This window comes from Apodemus sylvaticus, chromosome 1 (genome assembly GCF_947179515.1).
Source record: "Apodemus sylvaticus chromosome 1, mApoSyl1.1, whole genome shotgun sequence".
Lineage (NCBI taxonomy): Eukaryota > Metazoa > Chordata > Mammalia > Rodentia > Muridae > Apodemus > Apodemus sylvaticus.
The window spans coordinates 56450946-56475107 of NC_067472.1; the positions used below are offsets into that span (position 1 = coordinate 56450946).

General features: G+C 57.8%; 1 protein-coding gene across 3 annotated transcripts in view; it reads right to left on the reverse strand.

Annotated features, from left to right (window-relative positions):
* Positions 1–24162, reverse strand: part of Nrxn2 (neurexin 2) — a 103159-nt gene that overhangs the window by 27213 nt on the left and 51784 nt on the right. The window contains exons 9-17 of one of the 3 annotated variants that reach the window (XM_052191372.1): positions 23737–24123; positions 23356–23559; positions 16627–16653; positions 15239–15358; positions 14548–14929; positions 13789–13979; positions 12484–12657; positions 12041–12160; positions 498–679 (exon numbers count right to left, since the gene is read on the reverse strand). In XM_052191372.1, coding sequence (XP_052047332.1) covers positions 498–679; positions 12041–12160; positions 12484–12657; positions 13789–13979; positions 14548–14929; positions 15239–15358; positions 16627–16653; positions 23356–23559; positions 23737–24123 — 1787 coding nt within the window. Of the gene's footprint in view, positions 1–497; positions 680–7142; positions 8075–12040; positions 12161–12483; positions 12658–13788; positions 13980–14547; positions 14930–15238; positions 15359–16626; positions 16654–23355; positions 23560–23736; positions 24124–24162 lie in introns of those variants that run through there. The other 2 variants (XM_052191380.1, XM_052191388.1) reach the window with 2 other exon arrangements.

The following is a 24162-nucleotide window of genomic DNA, read 5'->3' on the forward strand; positions in this document are numbered from 1 at the left end:
GATAAACCAGCAATAGACTAACGGAACATGAGGCTCAGCCAGAATATCAGTGAGGAATGAACTTGACTAGAATCTGTGAGAAAGACTTGCTCAGGGGTCTGCTGTGATGGCGAAGGACACGGAAACACAAAGGCAGAATGGGGTTCAAAGTCAAGATAAAGAGGCACAGGTGGCCACTGTTGGGCAAGAAGGTGTGAGGGAGAGGACAGGGGCAGCAGTGAACAGCCCGGAGACATCCAAAGGTGAGGACATTTCTGAAGGCTGCAGTGGAATAGCCTGGAAAACTCAGACCTCTGGATGACTGGAAGACAGTTGGCCAGCACTGGGTGGCTCTTGAGTGACCAGGAGGGGCCTGGACCTGAAAAAACTTCAAGGAATGAGGGAATTGGGCCCTGAGTTCTTCCCACAAAGGACAGTGGTGAGGTGACCTCACCACCACTGAGGACTGAGAGGATTGGGGCTCAGGATTGGGATGGGCGCTGAGACCCGATCCTTACAATGTGCAGCTGCAGGTAGTCCCCGAGGCCGGAGGCACTGTCCACGCGCACCAGCACAGCGCTCCGCTGGTGGGTGCTGAAGCCCACGGCCAGGCGGTCCATCCTAGTGCTGGGCCGGTCATTGGGAGGCCATGTGTAGGTGATGAGCGCTCCCCCCTTCCCAAAGATGTACGTGGTCCCAGCTGCAGAGAGGAGAGAGGAGGAGAAACGTCAGTAGGGCCTTGGAGTTGGTTGCAGGCCAGAGCCTGAAGGCAGCAGGGTTAGGGTACTAGGACCTCAGCTAGGAAGGCCTCAGAAAAGCCAGCAGCCCCATAGCTCCAGGTGCCCAGGGGAGGGCCTGCAGGCTGCACACTGACAAATGTAGCTGCCTCGAGAATTCTAGCTTTAGCCGGGCGGTGGTGGTGCATGCTTTTAATCCCAGCACTTGGGAGGCAGAGGCAGGACGATTTCTGAGTTTGAGCCAGCCTGGTCTACAGAGTGAGTTCTAGGACAGCCAGGGCTACACAGAGAAACCCTGTATCAAAACACCAAAAAGATAAAAAAATTTTAAAAAAACCTAGCTTTAATTCCAGGGATCCAGGTGGCACAGACTGTGCCCAGAGAGAGGCTGCAAGGAGAGCCAGACAGCAAGAATATCCTGTGCAGGAAGAAGGACCTGGGGTCTGCTTCTGACCAGCTCAGCTTCTCCAAAGTGCTTCTTGGGGACCTGAGCCAGGCAGCAGGGAGGCGAGAGGCTCGAGAGATGGCGAGGATGAGCGGGACTGTGGGCAGCTCAGGACTGACTCAGCTCCTCTTTGGCACCTTGCCAATGCCAGCCCCTTTGTTCCCTCCCGCTCCCCTGGGAGTCTTCCTGGCCTGTCCAGGGATCCTTGCTTCCACCCTCAGGCAAGGGTACCTAGGTGCCAAAGCCCAGAGGCCTGGAACCCTGCCCAGAAAGGAAGAGGCGAACGTGGGGGGTGGGGAAAAGTTGTCAGCCAGAGGAGGAAGGAGGCAGAGAGACAGATGGACAGAGAAGGACAGACAGGGATGTAGGTAAGGGAAGCAGGAGAGTGGGAGCCTGAGACGGAGGCTGCCTCTCCCAGCCCTCCCCCACCCCACCCTCTCTCCTCTTCGCCATCCGGCTGCCGGGGGCGGGTGTTAGGTCCCTAACGATCTCAGCCCCAAAATAAACCCCATTAGTCGCCATGTTCCCTCCTGCGGCTGACTGAGCTCCCTGGGGGTGGAGGTGGGAGTGGGAGGGGGGCTGGTCACCCAGTTTCCGGGAAGGGAGCCTTGACTGGGAGTCCTGAAGGACTAGACTCTTGGGCCTGCAGGGGAGACTCATCTTGCATACTTTAGGACATACACAGAGCAGATGAGATTCCTACAAGGTTTGGTTAAATGATCCGCTACTAACGACTCCTCTCAGGGCCCTTCTTGGGATGGGGAAAGGGGTTCAAGGGAAGACTTAGCCAAGGGGAAAGGGGTGCAGATGGACCTGAGCACAGAGGCCTGGAGCAAGCCAGCAGAGAGCAGTGGAGACTCTGGTCCAGGGGAAGCAGGGCCTGGGCTCTTTCGCCCAGTAGGCCTCTAGTAGTCCGGGCAGTCTGGTGGGAAGAGGGACCCATCAAGGAACTCTAGGTCTCCACAGGAGAGGGAGGGGACTTCTGCGTGCTTTGAGAGGCTGGGAAGGGAAGGGAGGCTGCACTCTGGGCCTCAGGGGTGGTGAGGCGAGAACAGAAGGAGGAGACCCTGGTCCCCTGCCATTCTCTGAGTGTTTTCCTTGTCTCCTACCCTCCTGACAGAGTAAGGATGGGGAGGGACCTCAGGAGCAGGGCAGATGTGGAAAAGCCACGTGGGTGTCTAAAATTGTCGTCTTTTTGCAGCCTGTAGTTTGGAAGGCGACCCAGCAGACAGGAGGAAAACCAGCCCTTGGCCCTGCAGGTGTACCTTCTACCTCAGGCCCTGGAGGCACAGTGAGGAAGCCTGGGCCTTCAGGTTGAGTAGAGAGCCAGTTCCAGTGAGGGGGATACAGTGGACATCACCTCTGTACTCACTGCAGGCTACCTGCCTACCTAGAAGGGCTGGGCCTGGAGACCAAAGCCAAGCGGCTGTGCCTCAGCCAGTACAGTCTCTCAGCTCCCAACACTGCAGCACTCCAGAAAATCGGCTGTTTCCATGACAACCATAATACCCAGGGTCCTCCCTCTCCCTTTCACTCACAAGCTGCATGTTGAATTTGGGAATTGGGTTTGGGGAGCAGAGATGTTGACCTTCCTCTACACATTCCCTGACCCCTGGGTTCCAGGGCCTCCCAAGAAGAGGGGTATTTCATTAGGCTGCTTGGTCCTTTAACACCAGGGAAGGAACCTCTATCTGCATGGAGTCTGGCAGGTCTTAAGAAAGAGGCCCTTCCTGCCGGCTTTCCCGCTGGATGCCAGCAGCAGGCTCATCACCATGGACAGCGCCATTCCTGCTCCTAAAGCACCGAACAGGAAAGGCGAGGAGATCTGACATGTGTGCCAACAACCCAAGTCTCAGCCCTTACAAGGAGGCATAGCTCCGAGTGACGCACACCTAGACCCCACACCCACGCGCGGGCCGCGACGCACCCAACTGCACACAAAGCCCCAGTCCGGAGAGGCAGACCCCGCCACAGGAGTCGAGGGAAATAGGGCGGTAAACGCACAAAGACAGGCCTCCGCGGGCGGCCAAGGGCAGGGGCCCGCGAGGTGCACACAGGCGCCTGCGCCCCAGCTCTCCCACTCCCCAGCCCCGGCCTCCCCCAGGATTTATGATCCAGCTGTTCTCACACTGCAGCCAGTTTACTGTGCTGAGCGGACCTGTAAAAGCCGAAGGGCATTTATTATACTGGGGGGGAGGAAGCAGGGTGGAGAGACACTTCTTGGTCAGAAGAGGGAAAGGATGAATGGTTTATTGGGCTGGGGCTGCAGTAATTACCCCGGGGAGACATTTCTCTCCCCAGCACCACTGCTCCCGCACGGGCGGAGACAGAGGGCTTGGTTTACGAGGAGGTCGGGTGAAGGAGGCGGAGCTTCTGCCAAGTCCCGCCCCTCCGGCCACGCTCGGGAGGCGCTTCCCGCAGCTCTGCCAGGCAAGCAAACTCTCTAGCCCTCCCCCAAGAAGGCACGCCAGCCTTGGTGCCCAGGACAACACTCCACATCTGTAACTTCTGACAGCATCCAGAAAGGACTTGAGAAGCAAAGGGGCCTAAAGCAAACCCCAGACCAGCGTTGCCCAAGACTGGCATAGACCAATTGTTCTTTTCCACACTGGGACATGGGGAGCTGACTGTGCACAGCATGCTGGCCAGACCCACCCGCGGGAAGCCCATGGTAAGAGTTTTTAATCAGACATAAGATGTCGCCTTCTGCACACATCCAACACAGCCACCTCAATGTTTCCTAGAAGTTCACAGAGCTGTAAAACACTAGATATGATCATATAGTCAACACTCGCGCGCGAGCGCACACACACACACACACACCTACATTCTAGGAAGAAAACAACTAACCATTAACAGTGTCTCAGGAACCCAGACTCACCGAATTTATTCCATTTAAAAAATGCCCATTGCACTCCTGCCCCAGGACTAAACAAGCCCATGTGCGGCGGCTCTGTGTGCAGGGCGCCAGGAGCATCAGAAGCTAGCACAAAAGCTCTCTGGAAGATCTAGAGCGGCCAAGGGATAAGGTCTCTGCATAATCCAGAAAAGCATGGGTCTTAGGTGCTTTCTGTCAGTAACAAATCTTCCCAGGAGGACACCACAACCAGGGGGTGGGGCTTCTGCACAGGCCCAGACACCTAAACTCAACTCTCTCTTCATCTACCTCAGCTCATAGCTTCACCCTGGCCATACACCATTCAGTCAGGAATCTAAGTTATATACCCATCCCCAGAGCCAAATGACACGATAGGCCCCTTGGGCTGGGAGCCACTGACTGGGAACTGAGCAGGGGGTTAGTCTGCCTTGACTGGCTCTTGGGAGAACTAGAAAGAAGCTCATCGAGGATTCAGAGACCAGGACTGGGATGAAGGGATGGGTCCACGACCAGGAAGGTGCCACCTCCTCCGTCCATTTTAGGTCCCAGGTGTGCTGGTCACCCCATACCCTACAGTGACATTAGGTACAGAAATGTCCATGGCAGGTGGGTAGGGACATTATGTAAGAGGGGGGTGTGGGGGATGGGAGGGAAAGTGAGGAAGCAGTGAGGAGGGAAGCAAGGGACTGAGCAGAGAAGCAGGTGTCTGTGCACAGAGCTGCCCTCACACCAGGGGACCTCGGAGCAGGAGGACAGCTGGCTGGCTCCAGCCCAGGGAGGCCGTTTGCTCATCTCCCCATAGTTGAGGTGAGCAGAGAGGGGTTCAGTCATGAGAAACTGTTTCTCCTCTTGTAGCTTTCCTTAGCCCTTTCCTTCCCCCCTGAATCCTTCCTAGCCTCCCCACCACTTCATCGGTGTGCCAGGCTGCCCTCCCCCTTCCCCAGACCTCCTCCTGCCCTGAGAAGGCACCAGGCAATGCCCATGCCAACATGTTACACTTGTTGGCCCCATTCTCTTGACAGTGTCCCTGCAGCATCAAGGGCTGTGACAAAAACCTTCTGGGAGACCTAAAACTTTAGAGGGATAAAGTCTCCTGCATGGCTCAGGAAAGCCTGGATTCCTGTCCCCTCCCTCTGCCTGACTCTTGCCCTTCGGCAGCTCCTGGGCCTCCTCTCCACCTGCCCATCATCCGGGCCAGCACTTGTCTCCCTGGCCTCCTCTTTCATGTCTGCCCCTCTTTCCCCATGGGGCCCCTTTCCTGACACCTCACATCATTACCTAGAGTGCCCATGTTCTGTCTGGGCACCTCTGGGAGCAACACTAGGCCTGAGGAGAGCTAGGGGAGAACAGCACAGAGGCCGGGGAATGACAGACAAGGGAGACCCTGAAGGGGCAGAGCTGGCATGAGAAGAATGGCGAGGGTGAGGATGTGGGAGAGAGGAACCGGACAGCAGTGCTGCCTGTGGCAGGGACTGTGGCCGAGATGGCAGAGGGAACAGAGGGACCTGAGGAGACTGCTCCTGGGAAATGGAGGACACAGAGTAGTGGCACATGGGGGCAGGGAGGGACAGGGACAGAAAGACCGGATATGACATGGGGCATGGAGATCAGGGGGCTTCTTGCAGACACAGAGCAGTCATGGGAAAACAGAGACAGGGCAGAAATGGGAGGCGCTGAGGGGAACGGATGGGACACAACAGTGTGGTTGTAGCTGATGGTGGAGGGACAGCAATGTGGCTGAGCAGGACGGCTGAGGGACAGTCAGAAATGAGGGTGGCCAGGGACCGAGACAGGAGGGAGGGGCAGAAGCCCGGAGAGGGGAGAACAGTGAGGGCTGAGGGGCGTGTAAAGGAGCACGGGGACCATGGTGCCCAGACAGCAGGGATGGTAGCCAGAGAGGGAGAGGAGGGTCCCGCGGTGGGAAGGGGCCTGGGTCGCGAGGTGGTAAGGGCTGGAGATGGGGTGGTCAGGCTTAACTGGAGGACAAGGGGCAGAGAGAGGGAGCTGGGGTGCAGGACAGAGCGGGAAGTGGTGAACAGAATAACCCGACAGCCGACAGCCGATGGGGTCTCCGGATGGGAGGCGGCTGAAGTCCTAAGATGGCATGTGAGGGGGGCCTGAGACAAGGGCGGCTGGGGTGAAACTGCCAATGGGCAGGTGTGGCAGGAAATGGGGCACCCGGCATAGATGTGTGGGGTACAGTAATAGAAAGGGACAGGCTCGTAGAGTCTGGGGGACATAGACAGGAGGTGACAGGTACAGAGCTGGGCAGAGATGGCCTCCTGAGAGTCCTGGAGGGTGGGGGGGTCTCAGATACAGAAGAATGAAGGCCTAAGGTCTAGGGGGGACGTGATGGAGTCAGAAGTGGAAAGTGATGGTGCCTGTTCTAGAAGGAAAGGCAAGGGCCTGGGGACAGGGGATGAAGGACTGGGGTGGCAGTGAATGGAGTGGTTGGGGCTGACACAGGACAGGTGACAGGGAGAGACTGGGCTCCGGGGGTGACATGGGGAGGGTCCCAACTGGAAGCAGAGCAGAGATGAGGATGGAAGGTGAGGAGGTACCAGAGATGCGAGCACGAGGGGTGCCGATGCCGGCCCCGCACACCAGACCGAGTGAATTGTTTGAGAGGTGGTGGAAGGCCAGGAACGGAATAGAAAGGGGAAGGGTGCCAGGCAGGAAGGCTGCACAGCAGCCGCGGAAGGTGAGGGGAAGACGGGCTGAGACATGAGCCGGCTGACCGACCGCCGGTGGAGGTGACAGGGAAGAGGGATTTAAGGAGGGTCGAGAGAGGATGAAAGGACAGGCGATAGGGCTCCGGGAGACAGAGGCTAACAAAGCACGTGGGGAAGAGCGGGTGCAGGTGAGACTAGGAAGCACCACGAAGACAGGGATGAGGGTGAGCAGGAGGAACAGAGAGATGGAGGTGAGGGTGGGGCCCGGCATGATGGGAGCTGGAGATGGGAGGTGAAGGGGCTCCGCCGCAAAGCCCAGCTCCGCGAGTGCACAGTCGGGGTGCGGCCCTCGGGGCTCCCGGGGCCTGGGCGGAGCACCCAAGTCCCCCACCCCCCCCAAGCCAGTCCACCGGCGTCGGGGCGCCACTTACCGTGCCCGCTGCGGGTGAGGAAGGGCATGCGGTTGATGGCGATGGGCACGGTGCCGTGCTTGCTGTGGAAGTGGTGGACGTGGTGGGTGGTGCTGAGGCTGGACGAGACCCGGGCCCCCTCAGCCGCCCCCAGCAGCAGCAGCAGCCCCAGCAGAAGCGGCAGCGGCGGCGGCGGCGGCGGTGGCGGCAGGGGCCCGGCCAGGGCGGGGGGGCGGCGCGGGCACCCCCCCTGCCCGCTCCCCCCGGGGGGCATCTCGGCCCGGGGGCGGCCACCTCACAGCCCCATGGCCGGGGGCGGGGACGCGGGGCTGCGCGGCCCCGCGAAGCCCCCCTCCGGCTGCGAGCTCCGAGAGGGGGGTAGGGGTGAAGCGGAGGAAAACCAGAGCCCGAGCCTCAGTCCGGAGCCAAGCAAATCAACTGGATCCCGCCGGGGAATCCGGGGTACGCGCAGCGGGAAGGCCAAGGTCCGTGGAGCCTGGATCCATCGCGGGCGGCTAGGGGTCCCCCCTCAGGCCGGGGCCGGGCCGGCGCAGAGGGCCGTCAGCGGCCAGCGGGTGGGGGCATGGTGCTGGGGAGGGGACGGTAGGGAAATCCTGCGGAAAAACCCAGCGGGGCGGGAGATGGGGTGCGCAGAAGCGACGGAGGCCCGGCTCCCCCGAAAGCAAGAGCCCCGCGGAACCGACCCGGCGCCGCCGCTGCCCGACGGAGGCCAGAGAAGGAAGGAGGGAGCGGCCGGGGGAGGGGGGCGGGAGGAGGGGGAGGGAAGCAAATCCGGGTGATGGGGGAGTGGGGGGAGAGGAGAGGAGGGGAGAGGAGAAGAGGGGAGCGGGGCCAAGCAGAGGAAAGGCGCGAGCCTGCGAGATTCCGGCGGAGAGATGGAGGCAGCGGAGTGTTGCTGCAGAGGCTGAGAGGGCTAGAAGGGAGAGGGAGGGAGGGACACAGGGAGGGAGGGAGGGAGGGACAGAGGAAAGGAAGGGAGGGGAGGGGAAGCGCAGGAGGAGGGGGGAAGGGCGGAGGGACCCGAGCGGCTCCCGATCTGCGGGCGGCGCTGGGCAGCTCCGCGGCGTGGCACCTGGCTAGCCCGCTCGGCGCTCGCCTCTCCTATGCGCGCGCCCCGCCCCTCCCCCGCGCTCGGGAGCGCGCTTTCCACCATCACTATCACCACCACCACCACCACCACCGCCGCCACCACCCTCCGGGAGAAGGGGCCCTGCTGAATAATTGAACAGGACTGAGGCTAGCAAGAGAGGCCGCTCTCTTCCTCCTCCTCTTCCTCCTCCTCCTCCTCCACCTCCTCCTCGACCGCCGCCGCCCCCTCCCCCATCTGGACAAAACCCAAAAGTGCTTGCTGGTCCAGCTCGCAGAGATATGGCCACAACCCTCTTTCGCTGTTCCCCCTTGAAACACATGTGCACGCTGGATTGTGGACCGGTTCGGGTATGAGAGCAGTCCCTATAGGTGCCAGTGTGCCGGGAGGCACACAGCTCAGACACATATATGTATGTGTGTGATCAGATATTGGCATACCAAATGGTTGCAGAGAAACAGACACGTACATGTTTGATTATAGGCAATGTATGGCCAACACAAACTCCCCACCCCCTTAAAGCTCAGCCTCCGAGACAGCCATGCATGGGCATAGAGAACCCATCCACAGCCCCAAAGGCACTGGACACACACACACACACAGACACACAGACACACACACAGACACACAGACACACACACACACCTGCCTGCCGAGGTGCTTGTCTACCCCTATGCCAGACCCCTTCCTCCTCTGCAGCCCTCCCTCCTCCCCTCCCCAGATCTCCTAGCCTCAGCCCCAGCTCCCCGGGGTTCTCCAGGACAGTTGTTCAGAAGGACAAAAGCTTCCAGGTCTGATCACATCCCACTCAAGAAACCTTTCTGTCTTGGGATGGCCCCCTTACACTGGGATCTGCTTTCCAAACTTGGGGGTGGCTCAGAAGTACTTGCCAAGGCCCCAGAGACACATGCAGATAAAATCCGACCGCCCCCCCCCCATGCAACCTTCACACTCACATCCACCTGCTTGGGCAGGGTGGGGGTGGGCGGAGCCAGCAATGCAGGAGGCAGAGGAGGGAAGGAGAACGGAGGGAAGAGGCCCTGGCTGAGCCCGAGCTGGGCAGGTGGGTAGAGGGAAGGTGCCCTGCCGGGAGGAGAGGAGTGGGAGGGGAGAGCCCATCCCACTTATTGGTTCCAGATCCCACTCTGGTGCAGAATTGTCATGGTGAGCTCATGGGTGCAGTGGAGATCCAGGACAAGCCAGGTGTGGTGCTAAGGTCTAGAATTCCAGCACTTGATGCACCAGTACCGAAAAACTATCTCAAGCTAGAGGTTAGCCTGGGAAACAGTGAGACTGTTTCTGAGACAAAGGAAGGGAGGAAGGAAGGAAGGAAGGAAGGAAGGAAGGAAGGAAGGAAGGAAGGAAGGAAGGAAGGAAACAAGTTCTCTCAGGACTGCTGAGGTGGTGGGGCAGGGCCACACACATCATCATGGGCTTCAAATGTGAAGAGCATCCCTGGTGGTGCCCAAGAGGAGGCTTCAAGTGGCGCATAGCCTCACCGGGGAGAAAAGCCAGTGGGGTGCGGTTCCCGAGGCCCCGTCCCCCTGCCCACTGTCTCCCATCCTTGGGGCCCTGGCTCTGGAGTACAGATGGACACAGCTCCAAGCAGGCAGAACATTTATGGCCCCAGAGGGAGAGAGGGAGGAGCTGCTGGTGGTGACAGAGGAAGGGAAGCCGCCCAGAGGCCAATCGATATCAGTGAGTGGGGACTGGAAAGAGCCGGAGGGAGTGATCTGGGGGTGGGGGCGGGGAGAGACACAGACAGAGGGTAAGAGAGAAGAGAGATGGAGGTGTGCGAGAGATCAATAGAGGTTGCAGAGATGAGAGGTGGTGACGCAGGCATGGTGAGAGGAAACAGGCTGGGAAAGGCCAGAGCTGCCCAGACAGCAGGAGCCCGGGGCGTTGGTATAGACGCCCTTTTCCACCCAGCCCCGCCTCTCTCATTGAATGACCCCCTTTTCATTCTCCCTACTTGCCTCTTGATTGATCTTTTTTCTCCAAGTCGGCCAGAGTTGACTCTTGAGAGTCCGCCCCCCACCCAAAGCTCCCATTATACAGATGGGGAAAGAGAGGCAAAAGGCAGGAAGAAGCTGCCTGGAGCTCAGATCTCCCCTTCCTATTCTTTCTCCACACAGGCCGTTCTGAACACCCCCCCCCCAGGGCCGCCGACTCTGCGCTGCTCCCGTGTCCGTGCTCCCCACCCCTCCTCACAGACACCCCGCCTCCTTCCTGACTGCTGGTTGACGGTGTGCAGGGCTCTCTGTTCGGAGTGTGCAGGGCTCCGAGAAGGAGTTTGCATGAAAACCCAGGCAGAGGAGAGGCCCTGGGAGAAAAGGGGGCATCGCAGACACCCCACCCAGTCTCTCACTCCGCCCTGGCACTAGGGCAGACCCCAGAGCAACTCCAGCCAGCTTCACAACAGCACTGAGCCCTGGGGGGACGCCGGGCTTCACCATCTTCTCTTTAGCTCCATAGCTTAGCTCAGGCTATGCCACTAGCTACACGGAGCAGTGTGCGGAATGACAACACCCCCCGGATAAGGCTGGACTCCCCAGTTCTGGTGTCTCTTCTTTCTCCCAGCCAAGACCCTAGAGAACCTTCTCTTTCCACCCCTGCCCAAAAGTAGACCGATTCCCTAGACACACACACCCCCGCCTCCAGCTCTAGACCTTTCCTGAAGCCTGTGTTCTCCATATGGCCGTGAATGGACAGCCATAACTTGGACCAGATTCCCTAAATCCTGGGCAAGAGGAGCCCGGCATGGGCATCACCCCCATTCCCAGGAACCCATGTGCAGCAGGAGTGACCACGACAGCCAATTGCCCCAGGTTCTGGCAGAGTTCCATCCCTGAGTTTCGGTGAAGGATCGCATGGGAAGGGTGATGACAGAGAACAGGTTTGTGCCGTCTGGAGCCAAGCAGAACACACAGCAGGCTGAGGTGGTCCTAAGCTGGTTGGAAGCTTTAGGGAGGAGGCCCATAGGACAGCAGGCCAGATGAACCCTGGGGGACAGAGCTGGGAGGGCTGGCCACACCCGAGAACCAAGGAAGTGCAGAGAGAGGGGGCCGGACATCTTATCAAAGGAAAACTCAACAGCCATCCAGGAGTCCCATCCCCTGGTATGACTCGGAACTCCCGTCCGATGACACAGAGCCAGAGGAGTGGCGGTGAGACAGTGGTACCTAGACCTGCTGGAACAAGCCCCAGGCGTCCGCAGGCCTGTTGGCTCACTTTAACTTTTGAAAAGCAGAGAAGGCTTATGTGTGTCCAGGTGTGTGTCTTTTCTGCATGTCACCCACCCCATCCCCAATCATCAGAGAGAAAGGCCAAAGCCTCCACACCCACACCATGCCCCCACGGCTGACCCAGCTGTCCTCCCTCTGCCAGGCCGTAACCAGCTGATGGCCACCAACCTCTGGGGACTAGAAAATGCTGTCAAGGCTGTTCTCTCTGGGGAGGGGCCTCAACAGTATGCAAGCTGGCAAGTGAGAATGCTAGGGACTGACCTTGTGGCTCGAGGGGACAGCCTGCAGCTGGGATTCTTGGGGAGAGAGGGGCACAGCAGGACCTGTGTCTAGGGAAACCAGATATACAGGCCAGCTCAGAGCCAGGAGAGGCCACCTGCAGGCCACCTGCCAATCGATGGCTCCAAAGACTCGGGCAGCAGTGAGGGGGCAGCAACCACTAGCCTCTATGGCCTCTGTGGTGATGGAGCAGAAGGAAGCAAAATCCCTCTTTCTTCCCACCTAGGCAGTTCCTGTGGCTGAGGATGGGATGGGAGCACCCAGAGCCCAGCCCTGCTGGCACTCACGGTCATTGCAGACAGGGCCGCCATAGGAGGTCATGGTACAGTCACAGGTAAAGCCGTCCCACTGCTGCAGACAGACGCCCTGGTTGGCACAAGACTCTTCGGTGCAGGTGGTGCTGGGGCCTGGAAAGAGCGGGAAGGAGAAATGCCCCAGGCTTAGCCACGTGCCCAGGGCTGCAGACGTGCCCCCGCCAGCCAGAGGCTCTGCCCTTGATCCATCATTCTAGAAGGACCAGATACTAACTAGGGTGACGGGATGGAATAGGAAAAGGGGCACTCAAAGACCACGAGGCGTCTGGGTGGGAGGTAACAGGGAGAGTATGTTGTTATCCTTTGCCTGCCCGCCTTGTCCCGGAGTTCTTGGGACAAGGCTACTGCAAGACCTGAGAAGGCCCCCGTTAGCCTCAGGGCCACACCTCACTGCCCCACACTCTGGCCACACTTACCGTCACAGCCCCTCTCCACCTGCCCGATGCGGTGCAGGGCGTCAGAGATGAGGTCTGGGAGGCGCCCGTTGAGGTCCACAGACGCCAGGCAGCCCTGGAAGCCATCCCGAGAGGCCACCAGCTTCGGCAGGTTGCTAAACATATTCTTACTCAGGCCGCCGATGTACAACTCCCCTGCAAAGGCAGCGGTGTCAACACTCCGCCATCCTTGTCCCCCCCTGTCCCAGGATGCTGACATCCTACCACTGGGTCCTCCCGGACACACCTAACAGACACGGTGACACCTCAGATTCCCCACCAACACCACCTCTTCCTCTTCCCTTCCCTTCGCCATCTGTCTGCTCCCCTCCCTCAGAAGCCAGATGCCCGGGGAAGTGGGGGTGGGGGGCAGCTGGAGGGACCCGCTCCATGTTCTCTCCTACACGTTTGATTCCAGTTCCGGCCCCGTAATCAGGGCCTTTCAGGGATGCGAAGCTCCGTATCCCTCCCACCCCCGCTGCCTCCTTCCTAAAGACTGTTTCCCAGAACTGCAGGCCTCTCCTCACTCAGCAGCCTTCTCCCCTCTAATGTCCCCCTGACAACTGGGGCTCCTGGAGGAGGTCTTCCTCAGAGATGTCTAATCTCCCACACGGCCTCCAGTTCTCCTGCATGTCCAATGGACATCATAGCTGAAGCCTGGTCCCTGAGTCTGCGGCCACTTCTGATTCTCTGTTAACACATCGCCCTCTCCTGGGCACAAGGTGAATTTGCAGCACTGCCAAGCAAGCTTCTGGGTCTGGGGACTCAGGAGGTGAATTTACTGGTCTCTGAAGATCTTCCCCAGGTTTAGACAGTTTGGGTTGCATGGACACACGTGGAGCCCTGTGGAGCTAAGTGATGCTCCAGGCGTGTGTGTGCAAGGAGGTCTCATAGACCCCCGATGGCTCTGAAACAGCTGCAGCCTACGTCTCCTGTGTCAATGCCCAGTCCACCATCTCCTTCTCCCCCTACCCGTCCGTTATTCTTTCTCCTCCTCTCCCCCTCTTCTTCCTCTCAGCAACCTACTTTGGGAAGTGGCAATGACCATTTCAGTGACGTCTGTAGAGTCACTGGAGACAGTGGGACCCTGGTGAGAAAGAGCCTGGCCAGAGCTCATCTGAGGTGGCTTCACAGGAGAGCCACAGGGAGGAAATGCCAGCCAGACACCATGGAGAACAGGAAAGAGGGGTGAGGGAGAGCAGCCTTGATCCCCTTATGGGGGGTTGATTTCAGTGGAGAAAGGGGGGCTGGGGTAAGGCTGGCCTTCTCTAGAGGTTCCAGCCCCACCTTTGAGATCCAGATTCCGGGCACCGTTGGAATGCTGCGTGACCGTGCGGGAGTCAATCTTCAGCGTGTGTACGTTGCCTGGGTCCCTGGACACCACCACATTGTGCCATTGGTTGTCATTGACTGGTTTGTCTGAGTTTCCCTTCATCAAGGACGGGCCATTTCCCAGGTCAAACACGTAGTGGATGTACCTGCCCCACAGTAGGGAGGAAACACCAGATCAGAAGGACACCACTGAGATGCCAGGCCAGAATGAGCTACTGCTGTCAGAAAAACTAGGGGCCTGGGAAGGAGGGGTAGACAAGGGATCCCATAGGAAGAAAAAAAAGGCATTGGAAGCTTGTGGCATTAAGTCTTGTCCCAGGGAGGTCCTGGAAGCACTTGCTCTTGGACCCCAAAAGAGGACCTGACAAAAGGGGGAGTCCTGGTAATACAGTAGGGGTCCCCTAGAAGCAGAGTCTGAGCCACTTGAGGGTGCAATTCTCTAGGGGGAGAGAAAGGCTGGGCTTACTTCTGCCACAGAGAGGGCAGTGGTCAGAGAGAGAATGTAACGGGGACCCTGGCAAGGAGGTAGCTGGGGGGCAGCAGCCTGGAAGCAGGGTTCTGCTTCTCCATGTTGGCTGCAGAGGGGCCCTCCTGGATGATGACTCAGAATGTGACTCCTGACCCGATGTCTGGGTGCCTTGAACCTCCCCAGAGGCCAGGAAGGAGAGCTCTATCTGGGTCAGCAGGGGAACACCACAGTGCCCGTCCCCTCACCCCTTGACCAGCTCGATGACAATGAAGTCATTGCCGTTGCCTGAGTTGAACAGCAGAAGCCCATCGGGGGCTGTGGTCTTGAACTGGAAGAAGAGGTGCATGGAGGCGTAGGCTTGAAGCGTGGCCAACGCCAGGTAGCTGCTACGACTCTTGAAGGTGACAGGATCAGCCACGATGGCACGCAGGCCAAAGCGGGCATTGAGCTCACAATAGGTGATGTCTCCGTCTTTGCATTGGTCCATGTAGGGCTGACCATTGAACACCAGCCCGCTCAGGTGCCCGATGAAGTTGGAGGGCACCACAGAGATAAACCGCCGCTCCGTCATGATGCCCGTTTCAATGTTGTGGAACTCCAGCCGAGTGTGGGCTCCTGCCATCTGCCCTGCTCCGGACAGAAGACCAGCATGAGGGGATACTGTATAAAACACGGGCTCACCTCTGGGACGGGCATCAAAATCTCCTCCAACAGGGCCACAGGAAGGGATCTTAGATGTCCCGGGCCAGCACTACCATCCCACCACTCTGGAGAAAGCTGCGGGATCAGTGGATCAGATGCTGCCTGTGTGGAGCTGTGGTGGTCCCTGGAGTCCAGACCCGCAATAATAACTTCTCTGGAATGACCACCCAGGGAGAAGTTAGCAAACACAGCTCTCTAGAAATACGCCCAGCATCTTGGGTCTAGGCCACCTACCCTCCACGGTCACGTTGTCCACAGACAGCTGCAGGCTCTTGCCACGCCGGACCACCCTCACCGTGTGCCATTCATTGTCGTTGAGTTTGTGCCCCGCGAAGAGCGTCTCGGGGCCTTTACCTGCAGCACCAAGGGGGGAGTAAGCATAGCGCGACCCAGGGTCACAGGCAGCGTCAGGCAGCGCCCCAGGCAGGAGGCGGCCCACCCCCATGTGAACACACTCAACTTCCAGCACACGCCACTGTGCACACCCTCACCACACACCTGGAGTGCATGCAGCCAAATCTTCTACACCTGGAGTCACAAACCCCATCCAGTCCTGCCACTTTGTGTGACTGCAGAGGATATCGCTGGTTACGGAACGGTGGCCATGAACATAGACACGCCTTCCTCTGCCCTCCTAAGGACCTACAGTGTGACACTAGCAGCCGACTTCTCGGGCCTGACACTCAAAGGAAGGGCAGCCGCAGCTTCACGTTCCATGTGCGCAAGCCAGCTCGGACCCACTGTGACCTTCCTGTATATTCCGGCTTAACGCTACCCCCGGAACTGCGCCCCCCATGCAGTGCTCAAAGAGCCTGCGTGGCCACAGGCATGTTCTGCTTCCTGGAATCTGGGACCATTTATTGACAGTTGATGGACGTATGATTGTCCACACACACATGTGTCAGGTGTTCTGGGGGGGTGCCTAATGCTGTCTGCCTGGGGTTTGGGATGCTGACCATAAAGGGCCTCAGGTGTGTGCACACTCTATGACACAACTACGTAAAACAAGTGAGCACACAAACTCTCCTCTGTGCCCTTCCATGCCCACTTCCTCATTTAGGTGATCTAGGCACAACTTGCAGGAACTGAGACTGAACCTAGCTCAGTGACAGAGAGACCTGGACCTATCTACATTGGCTTCCCTTCTAATTCCTGCATACAGCCCCCACTAACAACTCTGGGTTTGGTAGGAACTCTGCAAACTCAGGCACTACAAGGACTTAAAAGACTTTGAGGCTCTGGGCAGGCCCCTACCCTTCCTACCCAAATCGGCTTTCCCATGTGCTTCGCCTGCCCCCTTGTGGCCACTAGTGGAGATGCATCATTAAGTCTCCAGATTTTGTGTTCCTGCAGCAGGTGCTGCCTGCCCTCCATTTCCCAGAATCCATAAGCATCCTTACCAGCTACCTCTTCCTGGTTCTGCTTCACTTTGTCCATGCTGCCCCCCACAATTCCCCATCCCACCACCATACCTGTTCCCCTCCCGCAGCCCTGGTCAATCCCCTCACAAGTCAATAATGAAACTATGTCTTCCCCCTCCCTCCATCCCTTTCTCCCTAAATCCCAATGTCCAGCCTCCCAGACCTCTTGGGTCTCTGCAGAAGAAGAGGCAAGCCACTTACTGGGTGCGCAGCCGACGCGCAGGCAGTCTGGGGGGGCCGTGGGGTGGGCAGAGGGGGAGGCAGAAAAAAGGCAAAAACAAGGTTTTGTGTGTATTTTTTTTTTTACATCCTTCACAGGGAGGGGTATCTGCAGGCGGGGATTCCCCCCTAGGGCCACTTTCTGGGGACCACGCGTGCCCAGGTGCCCTCTCCCAGTCCTCAGTTGGACCGCTGTCTTTCATGCCCTCAAGAGGGCTCCAACCCTCCCTAAAGCCAAGAGGCAGGGCAGTCAGGTGGTGGGAAGAGGGCTTGTGTCCCCCTTTTGGAGGGGCCCAGGCCTCTCAATGTCTAAGGGAGACGGGCACCTTGGCAATCCCAGCCGTACAGGGGATACAGGGGATGAGGGCTTGACCAACCCCACATCTACCCAATCACTGGGGGAGATGGGTAAGGAAGGCCAGGGTCCCTGCACCCCCTGCTCTGGGACGACACCCTGCTTAGAGCTCAGGGGTGACAATCACTCCTCCAGCTCTGAGCCCAAAAGAGGGGTCTGCCCCAGGGCCCCCTTCCTAAGGCCATAAACCTCCCAAAGCCCCAGAGGCCAGCCACCACCTGAACAGGAACCTTCCTTCTATCTGTCCCTGCCCTGGGGGCACCAAGCTACCACTAGGGGTCGAAGAACTCCCTCACCCCAAAGAATTAGTATTTTGTCAATTTTTCTAAGGAGCTGAGGCCTCCCATAGGGACACCAAGATCTGCAAAATGTGACTTCTGGGCACAATGCAAGTCACTGATAAGCAGAGGCCCTCAATCCTGCCCTGGGCTATCCCCCAATTTCAAGTCTGAAAGGGTTTCTCATGGTTAGAAAACACGTGTCTACACGGAGCCTGCATCCCAGGCCAGTAGGAGCCTCTGATCAACCCTTTGGTTGGTGGGAGTCTGCTAGCCCTTCAAGAGAGCCTTGGGTCATTTGAAATTTGAAATGCCCTTGGGGTGCCATACCAGTTCATAAGTCCAAAGCCCTGGCCAGGCTTGGAGTGATGGGACTTCCTGGGGCTGTGGGTTAGGGGTGGGGGTGGGGGTGGGGTAGGGGTACTGGGTCCTTGCCTCAGTCCTCTCCACACGCACTGAGTGACTTCAGACGGCTCTCTCTGAGCCTGGGCATCTCTTCCTCACTGTTGAGAGGCTAGCAGTTTACAGGTGAGGCCTGGTCTGACCCTGGCCTTTCAGAGAGTAGGCAATCTCTAGCCCTGGTTAAGTGTGATGCCCTGGACTCCTGTGGGTTGTTCAGACAACAAGCTCTGCCCGGGGTGCCCCGTGGCCCAGGATGCACCTGGCATCCCTGGGGCCTCGGAAGGTTCCTGCACTGGTGGTAAACAAACACCCACTGTGGCTCTGAGGGTCATGGGCCCTGGGGCAGTACAGCTGAGCTCCACACGCGTTGTCAACCACAGCAGAGTGGAAGGGAGCGGCGGGGACCCTGAGCCACAGCCTGGGCACCGGGAGCAGTGGGAGGTCAAAGAACAGAGGAAGTGAGGGGTCACAGAGAGAGAAGAAGGCTGAGGAAGGGCAAAGAAAAAAAAGAAGAAGAAGCAGGAACAGAGGAAGGAGGCTGGTGAGGATGAGGAGGGAGGGTGCCAGGCCCTGGAGTCAGGTCCCAGGGGCTCTCTCCAAGCCAGCAGAGTCTTCACCAATGAAGGGTCCAAAAAAGGAAAAAGGGGGGCTGGAAGTGCAGGTCAGTCTCCTGTAAAGGAACAGAGCCAAGTGAAGAGCTCGACCTTCCTGTCCCCAGGAGAGGAGATACAAGGAGTGTTGGTGTCCATCTGTCCAGAGAAGAGGTGACAATTCCAGCCTACCCTGCAGTGATTCCCCTCAAGGGCCTCCTTCAAGATGGATGGGGGTGGGGCAAGCCTTCCCCAAGGAAAGCAGGGACAGAGCCGGCTGGAGAAAGCAGCCCTTCCATCACACATTTCCAAAATGCTGTTCAGAGCGTGAGAATCAGTAACCCGCTGGCCAGCAGCCGGTGCCTCACGAGCAGAGAATGGGTGGCCATGCTGATGCTGGACATAGAGATTGGGCTGGTGGTGTGAGCATGGGAGGGGACAAGGAAAAGGGGAGAGGGAGGAGAGGGGACAAGGGGAAGGGGAGGGGGAGGGGAGGGGATAGGGGAAAGGGGAAGGGGAGGGGAGGGGAAGGACTCCACACAGAGAGGAATGAATAGAAAGGCTATGGTTCCTGATTTGGTCCAACTCACTTCCAGGGTGGGGGTGGGGTGGAGACAGAGCTTCCAGCTCCATTCAAGGAGCCTCAATAAACAGCCACCTCTCTCAAGAGGCATCGCACAGAGCACTTGCCCTGGTACCATCTTTACTCAGACCCCCAGCCTATAGACAGTCACAGTCCCGCCCCTGGTGGGAAGGCAGTGAGCGCTCATGGCTCCAGGAGCTAAAGGGTTCTGAGATGTCATGTGCATTCCCGTGACTTAAAACATGAGAAAGGTCCACACGAGCAAAACCAGTGAGAACTTAGGAGCAAGGGGAACTTTGAGAAGGGCCCGAGGACACTAAGGAAAAGCCCAAACACAAGAATGTCCTCCTCAGAGGTGGGCGTCTCTGGACACCAGCAGCTTCTGAGTGGAAAAGGAAATCCACACGGGCAGAGGCTGAGGAGAGCCCCGTGTGGCTCAGACTAGGCCCATCATGGCACTTCCTGGGGAGAGGCCAGACCCAGGGTAGGCAGCAAGGAATAGGCCACACTGCAACAGGGTCAAGAATCCAGGGGACACTAGCATTCCTAGAGGCAGAGACCAGCTCCCCTGCTTGGGCTCAGAGGCTGAGCTGCTGGGGGAGGCCACTCTCCAGTCCTCTGGTTCCTCTGTCTGCAAAGAGGTATCAGAGCCTTTCTGGCTGGCTCTCTCTTTTTTGTTGTTGTGTTTTGGTTATTTGGTTGTATGGTTGGTTGGTTGAGTGGTTGGTTGGTTGGTTAGGTGGTTGTTTGGTGGTTGTTTGGTGGGTGGTTGGTGGTTGGTTGGTTGGTAGTTGTTTGGTTGGTTGTTTGGGTGGGTGGGTGGATTGGTGGGTAGTTGGCTGGGTGGGTGGGTGGTTGGTAGTTGGTTGGTTGGTTGGTTGGGTGGGTGGGTTGGTGGGTAGTTAGTTGGTTGGTTGGTTGGTTTGGGTCTTTTGTTTGTTTTGTTTTGTTCTGTTGAGATAGGGTTTCTCTATATAGCTTTGGCTCTGTAGACCAGAGCCAAAACCCTGTAGACCAGGCTGACCTTGAACTCACAGAGATCCAACTGCCTCTGCCCTCCCCCACCCCAATGCTAGGATTAAAGGCTTGGGCCACTGCCACCTCACACACACACACACACACACACACACACACACAGCTGGCCCTCTCTTAAGTAGGTTTCCCAGCTCTGGAAACCATCCCAGAAGACCCCCTCTACCAGGGCCTTCTCTGGTACCTCTGCTCCTCCTTCAGGCACAGCTCTGAGTTTTCTCTCCTGGGAGCCTGAAGAACTGTATGGCTACCTCTTGAACCTCTGTCCTCCCTGCTTGCAGACACAGACCACAAATCTGAGACCAAACCTCTAGTTCCTTAGCAGCAAGCCCAGCCCAGCACCACAGCCTTCATGCAGCTGCCTGTCTGGAGCCTGGCAGGCCCTGAGTGGTTCACAGGATGAGGAGCAGAGTGAGGTTGGCCTGGACTGCACTGGCGGTGCTCTGTGGAAGCAAGCCCTCACACTGAGCTCCTTCTCCCTCTCCCAGGCTGATGTGCCACACTGGAGTGTATGTGGACGCCACACTGAGGTCAGCCTCGGGTGTCCATTCCTCAGAAGCTATCTACCTTGATTGCTGAGAACGTCTCACCATGATCTGGAGCTATGCTAGGCTGGCCAGTAAGCCTGGAGATCTTCCCGTCTTTGTCTCCCCAGATGGAGTTCAGATCTTTACGCTTGTATGACATTTTACCAACTGAGCTGATTTCTCAGACCCTTGGGTGAAGAATCTAGCCCCATTTTAAATGGGGAGAGGGGTAGCAGACTTGGAGAGAGGAATTAACTTATCAAGTCATGAAAAGTACCACAGTTAGACCCTGAGTCTTCTGGCCCCAAACCCAGAACTCTTCCCACTCAGCTCCAGGCTGGACGACTGGACAAGAGACAGCTTGTATCTCTAGTGCCTACACAGAGGCAAGAATCCTCTAGTTCAGTGGTTCTCAACCTGTGGGCCGTGACCCCTTTGGGATTGAATGACCCTTCCACAGGGGTCACCTAAAGCCATGTGAAAATACATTACAACTCATAATTAGCAAAGTTACAAAGGTAGCATAAAAAATAATTGTACAGTTGGGGGTCACCGACCATGAGGAGCTCACTGTATGAAAGGGTCTCAGCATTAGAAAGACTGAGCTCTAGCTCCTAGGCAGCGAGTCCAGCCCAGCCTCCATGCTGCTGCCTGTCTGGAGCACAGCAGGCCCTGGGTGGCTCACAGGATGAGAAATAAGGAATTCTAGGCTGTACTGGGAATGCTACAGGGAAGCAAGCTCCTGAACCTGGCTCCAGCGTGGGTCCCTCTCCCAGGCTGATGTGCCACACTGGAGTGTATTCCATGCCTACACACCTCTGTGCAGTGGGATGTCTGCAGCAAGTGTCTGGTCTCAGCTTTGTCATGAGCTATGCTAGAGATTAGTTCTCAGCACCCATGTCTCTGCAGATGGGGGCAGGGCAGAGCCAGAGGTGTAGGGCAGAGGTTGTCGTTGGCTGTCATCAGTCTGAGACATCCAAACTAGATCTCTCTGGATCGTGTTCTGACTTCTGAGATTTATGAGACACAGACAGCAAGGCAAGCCTGTACGACGTAGGCTGAATCCCAAGGGTTGTGTCCCAAGGGTCCAGCAAGATACATTTTCCTGGCCAAGAATGCCATCTCTTGTCTAAAGAAACTCCGGCTTCTTCCCAGGAGATCAAGAACAGTCCAAAGAGGTCAGAAGCAGGCCTTCTCCGAGGAGCAAAAGCTCCAGCCGCTTCTCCTGCTCTGTCCCACCAAACAGCACAGGAAGCTTCGCCACGTGAGACCAGGCACAAGCTCAGCAACAGCAGGGATCTTGTGCTGGGCACGCAGTCTAAAGACTGAGAAGGAGAAGGACCTAGGAGTCCCTGCAGGACCTTCTTTCTAGGACAGTGTCAAGGGCAAAGCGGAGGGGGCAGGGCTGTTGTATCCCCTGGCCAAGCTGTCATCTGCCACCCACTCAGTGAGCTGTGACTCTAGGTCAGAGCAGAGCTGGGAGAACCTCAAATCAACCTCAGGCCCTGGTTACCCCTCTTCTCCCAGCTCCCGCCTCTTAGCAAGCTCAGGCATCTGAGCAAGCCTCCCCCACCCCAAGTCCACAATCTATCCCAGAAATGCTCTGGAGATCAAGGCTGGAATGAGAGTGCAGGCCCATGTTCAGAAGCTCAAAGCTCTGTGTTCTAGAGAGCGCTCCTGCCCTGTGACCAGAACACATGGGGCTCTGCTTAGACTCTGGGGCTTGATGGCTTCTGCGGGGCAGTCCTCGGCTGTGGTGCTCTCATAGCGAGCGATGGACAGCTGCATCAGCAGCCTGGACACTGCAGGGCCTCTCCGCTCAGGGTGTCCTACACTGCAGTCTGTGAGGTGCCCTCCTGGCTCTGGCTCATGACCTGGCATATAGCTGGCCCTCACAAGAACACTCTGCCACCAGCCAAATGAGTAACTCTGCTCTCTCTTTCAAAAGCCCTGGCCCACAATAACCTAATAGGATAACCTGAGAGTGATATCCCTGTGCCTCTGGAGATGTGTAGGCAGGGCCTGTTCTTACCCATAGGCAGCAGCAGAGACAGGAAGTAGTCTGATGGAGAGGACCAGCAGCCTGACAGCCCCCACCCCAAAACTGAACATGACAGCCCATGGACTGGGTTCAACACACGCACCTCCCCAGCCATTACTAGCTTTGTTGTATTGGCCAAGTCAATATAAAAATTTCATGACTGGGCCAGGAGTGGTGGTTCACACCTCTAATCTACTTAGCATTCAGGAGGCAGAGCAGGTGGATCTCTGTGAGTTCAAGGCCAGCCTGGACTACATAGTGAGACTCTGTCTCCAAAGAGAGTTCATAATCTCTAAGACAGGGTGAACTGCTGTCTTCCCAGGACAGCCATGGGACTCAGCCATGAGGACAAGATGCTAGCTAGACAGGTGTGAGGCAGTATGCTCCTGTGCCCAGAGTACACACATAAACCTGTGCACAACATCGCAGAGACAGCTCTGCCATGGCTGCATGCAGAGGCCGGCTGTTTGTCGTCCTTCTGTCTGACACTGGGCTGCACTGAGCACGGGCTTGTTCCTAGCAGGTGTCAACAAGCAACTCCATAATGAATATGCCAGAGAATGAGCAAATGAATGTGCCATCTTGTGTGTGCAGGGCGGATGTCACACGGGCGGATGTCACCAGCACTCCACAGGAGTGACCTGGGAGAACAGTTATCATACTCAGATGCATTCTGACAGGTATGGTCACCAGCCCCACAGTCTGATCAGCCATGGCCCGCTGCTCTAGGTTGTGCATCAACAAACACAGCCCTCAGGAGCTCATATTTGGGATGTTGCTACCTGTCTCTAAACTGCTGAGGTCACCTCTGGCTGGTGCCACCACCAGCTTCTCCAGACAGAGGGGCATGTCGGTCAGAGTCGGGCCAGGGAGGGGCCAGGAGGCCGGGGACAGGGTGGTTACCGAGGTTGACGGTGAGCTTCATCTGCCCCCCGTCCAGCTCGAGACGCAGAGTGTCGGCCGACTCCCTGGAGGTGGTGGCCATCATGAGTCCATAAGCCCTCTGGGACATGAAGCGCAGGGACACATCCTCCGCTTCCGTGTGCATGGCATTGGGCAGCATGATCTTCATATACATGGAACCATCATAGCTTAAGACCGTGGCCTCTGCCCCAGGAGAGGAGAAGAGGGGCAAAGGAGACAGGAAACATGGAAAGTGAAGAGAGAAGGCAAGAGAGTCGTTACTGGGAGGAAAGTGGGGGGCTGGCCTGAGGGTTACTCTGAAGTGGAAGGAAGCATGGGGGTGAAAATGGCGTCCTTCTGAGGACACAGGACCCGCCTCACCTCTCTCGCAGACCCGACCCAGAAAGCCGGTTCCGATGCAATCACAGACGAAGCGGTTCCAGCCCTCTCTGCAGATGCCCCCATTTCTACAGGGGGCCGATGCACACTGCTTCAGGGTCTCCCGGGAGCAGAAAGGAGCCACGCCCACAGCCCCCTGTGCCTCAGCCAGGCCCCGGAGATCTCGACTCCGTCCATCTATGAAGAGGTCTCGCACACAGCCCACGTAGCCAGCCCGGAGAGCAGCTGTCCACACCTCCGGGGGCAGAGGCAGGTCCACTCGACCCCCCTCAGGGAGGCCACCCAGGAACAGCTCACTCTCCAGGTCCAGGACCTCACTCTCTCCTGTGGCCAAGAATGGCGTGCTGCGGCTGTTCACAGAGATGGAGCCTGGGGACCAAGGGAGAGCAGGCCTCAGTGCGGAGGGAA